Source organism: Echinops telfairi, unplaced genomic scaffold (genome assembly GCF_000313985.2).
Source record: "Echinops telfairi isolate 266 unplaced genomic scaffold, ASM31398v2 ScPeMD7_2010;HRSCAF=2546, whole genome shotgun sequence".
Taxonomy (NCBI): domain Eukaryota; kingdom Metazoa; phylum Chordata; class Mammalia; order Afrosoricida; family Tenrecidae; genus Echinops; species Echinops telfairi.
The window spans coordinates 21,552,183-21,559,842 of NW_022105908.1; the positions used below are offsets into that span (position 1 = coordinate 21,552,183).

Genomic DNA, 7,660 nt, shown 5'->3' on the forward strand with positions numbered 1-7,660 from the left:
GGGGGGCGCTGCCGCTGCTCTCTTGCCTCATGCAGTGGGGAGGAGGGCAGGGAGCCAGCCCAGAGGTGGCCAGCGGGGTCAGGCGGGTGGCGAGTGTGCACGCATATGTCCTGCAGGGAAGAGGAACAAGCTGCGAGTGTACTACCTGTCGTGGCTGCGGAACAAGATTCTGCACAATGACCCAGAAGTGGAGAAGAAGCAGGGCTGGACCACCGTGGGGGACATGGAGGGCTGTGGGCACTATCGTGTCGGTGAGGGCAGGGCTGGTGGCTTATGGGTAGAGAGAAGCGGGGGTGGGGAGGGGGCTCCATGGCTAAGAAAGCCACGGAGAGTGGGGCCCTGGGCTTCGGGTTGGGGACTGAGGGGTGGCCACCTCCTTGCTCTTCCCTGCCCGCAGTGAAATACGAGCGCATCAAGTTCCTGGTCATTGCCCTGAAGAGCTCCGTGGAGGTGTATGCGTGGGCCCCCAAACCTTACCACAAATTCATGGCCTTCAAGGTAATCCCAGGCTTAGCCGCCTCACGCTGGCCCAGGGTGGCTGGCTCCTCTGTGCACTCAGCACGTTTCTCTCCCCCAGTCCTTTGCTGACCTCCCACACCGCCCTCTGCTGGTTGACCTGACAGTGGAGGAGGGACAGCGACTCAAGGTCATCTACGGCTCCAGCGCTGGCTTCCATGCGGTGGATGTTGACTCGGGGAACAGCTACGACATCTACATCCCTGTCCATGTGAGTGTGGGGTGGGGCCGTCTGGCACCACCCCCGTCTGGCACCAGACCCAGGCACCCCAGCGCCCCTTCTCTCCCAGATCCAGAGCCAGATCACCCCGCACGCCATCATCTTCCTCCCCAACACCGATGGCATGGAGATGCTGCTGTGCTACGAGGACGAGGGCGTGTACGTCAACACGTATGGGCGCATCATCAAGGATGTGGTGCTGCAGTGGGGAGAGATGCCCACCTCCGTGGGTGAGTGAGGGGCCTGCCCGCCAAGCCGCACATCGCCAAGCGGCCCTGGAGTGTGGCCTGGGGGCCAGCCTGGCCGGTAGCCTCCTCACTCTTCCCTCTGCTCCTCCCTCCCCCAGCCTACATCTGCTCCAACCAGATCATGGGTTGGGGTGAGAAAGCCATCGAGATCCGCTCAGTGGAGACCGGCCACCTGGACGGCGTCTTCATGCACAAGCGAGCCCAGAGGCTCAAGTTCCTGTGTGAGCGCAATGACAAGGTGAGGCTCCCCACCCCTCCCCAGGGCCCCCAGACCCAACCCCCGTGGTGCAGGGTCGGGGGGAGGGCCTAGGGAGGGGCATGCAGGATGGTTGGGTCTTCCTGAAATATTTCTGCCTCTCTGTGAGGATGGGGCAGCGCACTCAGAAATTAATGCTGCAGGCTCGCTCTTTCTCTTTCAGCCTCTCTCCCTTTTCCTCTCCCAGTTATGGGAGACCCCAGCCCCCAGTGACCTCTTTTTCTACACGCCCCCCCCCCCCCAGGTATTTTTTGCCTCCGTTCGCTCCGGGGGCAGCAGCCAAGTTTACTTCATGACTCTGAACCGTAACTGCATCATGAACTGGTGACAGGCCCTGGGCTGGGGCTGCCCCGACTGGACCCAGCCCGCCCCCAACAGCCAGGCTTCCCAGTCCGCCCCTCTCTCCCCTCCCTGGGCTTTTGCTTTTACTGGTTTGATCCACTGGAGCCTGCTGGGAACGTGACCTCTGATCCCTGATGCTTTTGTGATCACGTGACCATCTCTACCACCACCACCCCCCAATACCTTCTCCCTCAAACTGTGTCTGTCCCCAACTTCTGGGCACAAGCACAGCTCCCCCCTACCAGGCATTTGAGTGGGCCCAGCCCTCCCCGCTTTCCTCCACTCAAGAGGAGAGTGCTTGGGTTCAGACCCCTTCCCACTGCTGCTGACTGGGCAGGGCCCCCAGCCCTTCATTTGCACGACAGGGGAGCCGGCTCCCCCCTTGAATGTACCAGACCCTGGGGGGGGTCATTGGGCCCTAGGTTTTATGGGGGTCACCAGCCACTCCAGGCAGGGGCAGGGACCATCTCCTCATTTTCTGAAAGCACTTTAATGATTTCCCCTCCCCCCAAGCCCCAGGGAATGGAGGGGGGACCCTCCACCCCCAGCCAAAACATTCCTCCCTTTCCAGCCTCCCTTCTCCTTTTCTGGCCTCTGCCCTTCCTTGGTGGTGGGAGGGAGCAGGGAGCTCTGGCCCCCAGACCCCCTTGCTTGCATCTATCTGTATATAGTGTGAGCAGCAAGTAGCCCCTTCCCTGCCTTCCCCCCCTCAATGTAGTGGCCTTGGACATCCCGTTTGTTAATAAAGACAATTCAACCAGCTCCCACCACTTCCAGCTCCGTTTTCTTTGGCTCGTTCCTGATCCTGGCACTGGCTGGGGTTGGCATGTAGGTATGGGAGCATGGGGGGGACAAACAGAGTATGCTGAGAATGTTGTGTGTGGTGGTAGGATGAGGGGAGCTAAGGATAAATGACTCATCGAGGGGCCATCCTCAACCTTAACCCTGAAGACTAGGGGAGCCCACCCTGAGGGTCTGATCAATGAGCCGAGCTGCCTGGTGTGGTGTGCACACCGGCCCGGGGTGGGGTCTCACAGCTCAGCAGGCAAGTGGATGGAGAGGCCAGAGGCTTGAGGGGCTGGTGTCCTAGGGAAGCTGGGAAGTCCCCGAGGCTGCGCCCTCTCCCCGGCCTGCTCGGCCTGCACAAAGGTACACACAGCCCCAGAGAATTCAGATGCGGGTTTATTTTATTCTCCGCAGTGGCGGTGGTCTTTTACAAACAACAATTTAACTTGTCCAAAACCAGCTTCTCTTGGTGGCAGGCAGGGCGGGCTCAGGCCTGCAGGCACGGGGGAAAAGGCAGGGCGGGCACATGGTTGAGGAAGCCCCCGAGGAAGATGAGGCCGGAGCCCAGGCTGAAGAGTACCAGTGCAGCCCAGAAGCAGATATAGTCGAGGGCCTTTCCCATGCGCACCCAGGTGGACACCTCCTGAGAAAGGGGTGGGTGCAAGCACAGGTGACATGGGGGTGCTGCGCCCGCCAGTGGCACAGGAAGCTGGACCTCCCCCGTGGCCCACCTCGCCACTGGCCTCCTGGTCTCTTGTGCTCTCAGCCATGAAGTTCACAGCATCCACACAGCAGCGCACCTCAGGAGCAGCTGCGCCCAGGTTTTGGCAAAGCGCAGCTGGTGGGGGACAACAGAGGATGTTACCTGGGACCACCCTGTGGCAGGCACCTTGCTGCCCTGACCCCATCGCTCACCGGTCCGGGCCCCGTGGCGGTGCCGCTGCCCTTCAAACACCAGTTCGCTCCGAGGCTTTTTGAGAATCAGCTCCTCGGCTCGGAGCAGTATGCCCACAGAGGATGCCCGCCTCGGGGGTGAGGCAGCCTGGGGAGCTTCGGGGGGCGCCCCGGAGCCCAGGAGGCGGGGGAGCAGTTCCAGTAAAACCTAGGGCGGGGCCAGGGCGGAGTGAGCTCACAACCTCACTTCCCACCCCCGGGGTGACCACCTGATGCTTACGTGGCGCAGCCGCGGGGACATGGTGTGCGTGGTGGGCGTCCTCAAGGACACGTTGAGTACGATGACGCAATTCATGACAATGAGTGTGGCGACCACCATGACAAACATTAGGTACCTGAAGAGCCCGGGGTGGGGGGGGTGCATGACGTCACAGCTCCCCTGGCCTGTATGACGTCAGAGCCTCTTCACTCTCCTGCCCCAGAGGGTGCCGCTTGTTCTCTGACCTCACAAACATCCCAGTGCAGAGAAAGGGGCTACGTCCCCTAGGGGCCCCAGATGCTTCTGGGTCCTGCTCTCCCACCTGGGGCGCCATGAAGGGGGCACCCAGCTCCCTGGACACCCTGCTATGGGTCTACCACTTCCACAGCTCCACCGAGGTGAGGCGAGCCCAACGGCCCTGCCCAGGGGGGGACACTTGGAGACCCTCTGGGCAGGTCTCCAGTGCCCCCGCCCCTTTGACCCATGCACTATGGGCCCGATGGCCCTACTGTCCCTGCCCCTCCTCCAGGTGGCTCTCCAGTCCCCGCTCCTCTCTTCCCTGGACCTCGCCCTGACTGCAGCCCGTGAATATCTGGAGCAGAGATTCGAAGAGCTGAAGACTCTGGAGCAGCCGCCAGAGCCCCCAGGGCCCGGGAACGCCCCCGCCCTAGAGCCCACCCTCAGGCTGGTGGTCAGAGAAGCTGTGGCCAGCTTCCTGCGTTTCGGCGCCACCTTGATGGAGGTGGGGCACAGAGGGAGGAGAGTAGGGCAGCGGGAAGCAGGCACCTTTGCCCCCCTACTAATGCCAGCACCCCCACCGCAGATCTCAGCCCTGTGGCTGCAGCGGCGGCGAGGAGACGGCGATCACTGCAGCCGGGGCCCAGCCTCAGCCGCCGGAGATCCGGGTCGAGCGCTGACCCGGGTCGCCCAGGCCGCGGGGCAGGGGGCTGGACAAGCGGGGGCTGTGATGGGCGCGAGCGCCCGGCTCCTCCTCCAGGTGGCCTGGTTATGCCTGTCTGGACGGGGTCTGCAGGGGTCCGCCTCCTTTCTGCAACAATGGCAGCGCCAGCTGGGCCTGGGACCCCCGGAGGGACTGGTGAGTGTGCGACAGGGGCGGGGCGGGCTCGAGACAGCGTCGCTGGGGATAGCTGAGCTCTAGGGACCGTTCTCCAACAGAGATACTCGGGAGACCTCAAGGTGGCGACTAGCAGCAGCGCAGAGGACACGGGCCTGGAGGTGCCTCCGCTCTTCCAGCCCCAACTCCAGTGCAAATAAAGCCCAGAACGCCGCCAGACCGCCAGAGCTCCCAGAGCCCCTTCCCGGACCGTGCCTCTCTCGACTCCGCCCATGGGTCCCTTCCTAGCTCCGCCCTCTGCACCGGCCAGTCCCCACGTGGTCACTGGGCGGGTGAGGTGGAGGTGGGGCGCCGTCTGCACGCACCTGCCCAGCAGTGGCACGCTCAGAGAGGTCTCTGGGATTTTCTGGGCAATCAGGAACAGGAAAACCGTCTGGGCCAGCAGGACGTTGATAGAGACGGTGCATTTCTGGCCGCCGGCTGGAGGGGGCGCCGCCTGGTGAGAGCGGGCCCAGCGCCCCAGGAGGGGCCCGGGGTTTGGAGTTGGGGTGACTCCTTACCCTGCGCGGGCAGGAAGTAGGCGAGCAGGACTAGGCCTGAGATGAGCACGCAGGGCACAATGATGTTAATGACGTAGAAGAGCGGCTTCCGGCGAATGATGAGCGTGTAGATGACGTCGGCAGCTCTCTGGGCGTCAGCTGCGCTTCCATCCTGGCCGCGGATCACCCCTGGGCAGTAGTCGATCGCCCACTCGCCATTCTCTGCAGAGAGCACGTGGCTAGTTCGCCTTGGGAGTGGAGGGCCCTGAACTGCCCACTGGACCCGGGGAACCAAGGGTGAGGCTGGGTCTGGACTGGGGTGAACTAAGCAGGTGGCCTAGGCTGCTTGGGCCGTGGGCCAGCAGGATGGGGGCCCCTCGTGCAGAAAAGGGTTAAGTTAAGGAAAGGCCCCACAGGAGATGGCAGGACCAGACTGACAGTTGAGAAGGATTTGAGGCGAATCCGTTGCCAGTGCCCCTCCCCAGCATGGGTGGTCTGGGACGGTCCCACTCGGAAAAGCCCCCTCTGTGGACCCCATCAGGAAGCGGGCGTTTCGGAGCAGGAAGGGGGCTTCACCAGTATAATCCTCAGTGTCAATTTCGAACTTGTTGATGGCCTCGCCAGCATCATCGAGCGCAAAGATGAACGCCACCTCTTGGGCACTGTACGTCTGAGAACTGCAGCCAGAGTCTGACTCCCACCAGGGAAACTCGGACCACCCACGCGGGAGCGGGCCACCCACCCCCAGACAAGGCTCCACCCTCTCCCCGAAGCCCGCCTCGCTCCGCAGCGCTGTTGCCCGCGCCCGGCCCCCACCCCTACCCCACTGCGTACCCTGCTGGGGGTGCCCCACCCAGTGGTTCCACATCCCTGTCCCCGTGGCTCCCGGGCCCCTTAGTAACTGTTCCCACCGGAAAATGAGGGAGCAATTCTGCCAGTCGAAGGGGAAGTAGGTGACCTCCACGGCGCAGGCGCTGCGGTAGATGGCCGGCGGCAACCACCTCACTTGACCACCCTCATCGATCAGTACGTTCGCGTGGTAGGCCACGCCAAACTGGCCGTCAATACTGCGGGTCCGAAGGGAGCTTTTGGCCCTGGCCTGAACCACCGTGGAGGCTCCGCCCCACCCCGCCCGGGTTTAGGCCCGGCCCTCACTTGTTTTCCAGCACAATATCTGGCAGCCACACGAATTCCGAGGGGACACGCAGGGTTTGTATGCCCCCAAAGTCCTCCTTGCTGTAGTTGAGCCGGTAGTCCTGCCAGTTCTAAGGGTGGGGGGATGGAAGGACATCTGTCCTGCGGGTCACCCTCCCCGCCGCCACGCACACGCACACTAACTACAAACCCACGGAGGGCCCTGGGCAAGACACATACACACGCACACTCTCATGCTTCCCTGCCTTTGACTCACGATTACAATCCAGACGCTGGACGTGAGAGTCTCCTCTTTCTCGTTCTGTGGACAGGAGATTGAGACCCCTCCACGTGGGATCTCGCGGCCAGAGGTGAGCTCGGGACAAGAAGTGTGGCTTGGGGCTCAGGGATGAGTTGAGGGGTGCCTTACCAGGGAGATGAGGTTGGTCAGGGTGACCTTGATGGAGATGGTGACTGTGTCCTCCGGCCTCCTCACTGGTCGGGCTTGGGGGTCATAGTTCTTGAAGAGATGGTGATAGAGACGTACCTCCTCATTCTTCTCCTCACCTCTGCCTGTGGATGGGGTTGAGAAGAGAGGGCAGAGGGATGACCAGGGCGCAGGGCCTCCCTCTCTGCCCTCTGGGTCTGCATGTCTGCCCTCTGGCGGTGCTCGCTGCCACAGCGGAGGCTGGCTTTCGGTGTCTGGCATCCAAATCAAGAATATTCTGCCTGGGGACCGAACATTGCCGCTCGTTTTGTCTTGGTTTCCATCTCTGCCCGCGTTTCTTTTGTCGATTCTCCCTATGTGTCCAAATGCTTCTCATCTCTCGACACCTGCTTCCCCCATACCATACCTGCCCCCACCCCATACCATACCTAGGAGCCCCAAAAGGAACAGGGCACCAAGCAGGGCCCCTGCCATCCTGCTGCCTGGTACTCGGGTTATTCTGAGCTCTGAAAGCTGTATGCGTGTGAGAAGAGGGGGGTGTTAGTTCCGGACTGGGTTCGGGGACTGTCACCTAATACTCTTCCCATCCTTCCTGCAGCCAGGGACCATCTGTCTTGGCTGCTTTCTGAGGCAGCTGCCCCATCCTGTTCTCTGACTAACCCCTGTCCCAGCATCCTTTGCTTGGTACCCAGCCAGAACCCCAGCTGCAGACCTGAACCTCTCACAGCCCAATGCAGGTGGACGAATCCTTTAATATCACCGGGATCTACATGCCTGATAGTAGGGAGTGGGGTGGAGGGACTCTGCTAACATGAGCTGGTGTCCTTTGTGGGTGACTTGGCCCGGTGAGGACATCTAAGGACATGACACACCCCTCAGCCATGTAGAATACACATCATCACCTCTCACAACCCTGCCAAGGGGGGCGCTGGTGCAGTTCCTG

The 7,660-nt window shown here is 62.0% G+C and overlaps 3 protein-coding genes across 7 annotated transcripts in view; 2 read left to right on the top strand and 1 right to left on the bottom strand.

The window, feature by feature from the left end:
* The window catches only part of MINK1 (misshapen like kinase 1), a 60,225-nt gene extending 57,873 nt beyond the window's left edge, over positions 1-2,352 (top strand). For all 5 annotated transcript variants that reach the window (XM_045293499.1, XM_045293498.1, XM_030886480.2 and 2 more), the window contains 6 exons: positions 117-251; positions 398-498; positions 578-727; positions 807-966; positions 1,083-1,222; positions 1,485-2,352. In XM_045293499.1, the coding sequence (XP_045149434.1) occupies positions 117-251; positions 398-498; positions 578-727; positions 807-966; positions 1,083-1,222; positions 1,485-1,568 (770 nt within the window). In that variant the 3' untranslated portion in view covers positions 1,569-2,352. The remainder of the gene's footprint in view (positions 1-116; positions 252-397; positions 499-577; positions 728-806; positions 967-1,082; positions 1,223-1,484) is intronic.
* Positions 2,353-2,748: 396 nt separating this feature from the next.
* Positions 2,749-7,191, bottom strand: CHRNE (cholinergic receptor nicotinic epsilon subunit). Its single transcript, XM_004716174.2, has 12 exons — positions 7,146-7,191; positions 6,700-6,842; positions 6,547-6,591; positions 6,291-6,400; positions 6,047-6,202; positions 5,712-5,812; positions 5,157-5,357; positions 4,962-5,076; positions 3,543-3,657; positions 3,284-3,470; positions 3,100-3,206; positions 2,749-3,011 (listed from the first exon to the last, which is right to left on the bottom strand). The coding sequence occupies exons 1-12, from the start codon at positions 7,189-7,191 to the stop codon at positions 2,856-2,858; spliced, it is 1,482 nt and encodes a 493-aa protein (XP_004716231.1). The 3' UTR covers positions 2,749-2,855.
* Positions 3,854-4,796, top strand: CUNH17orf107 (chromosome unknown C17orf107 homolog). Its single transcript, XM_013008174.1, has 4 exons — positions 3,854-3,919; positions 4,051-4,263; positions 4,345-4,617; positions 4,698-4,796. Exons 1-4 carry the CDS (start codon positions 3,854-3,856, stop codon positions 4,794-4,796), a joined length of 651 nt encoding a protein of 216 aa, XP_012863628.1.
* Positions 7,192-7,660: the final 469 nt, after the last annotated feature.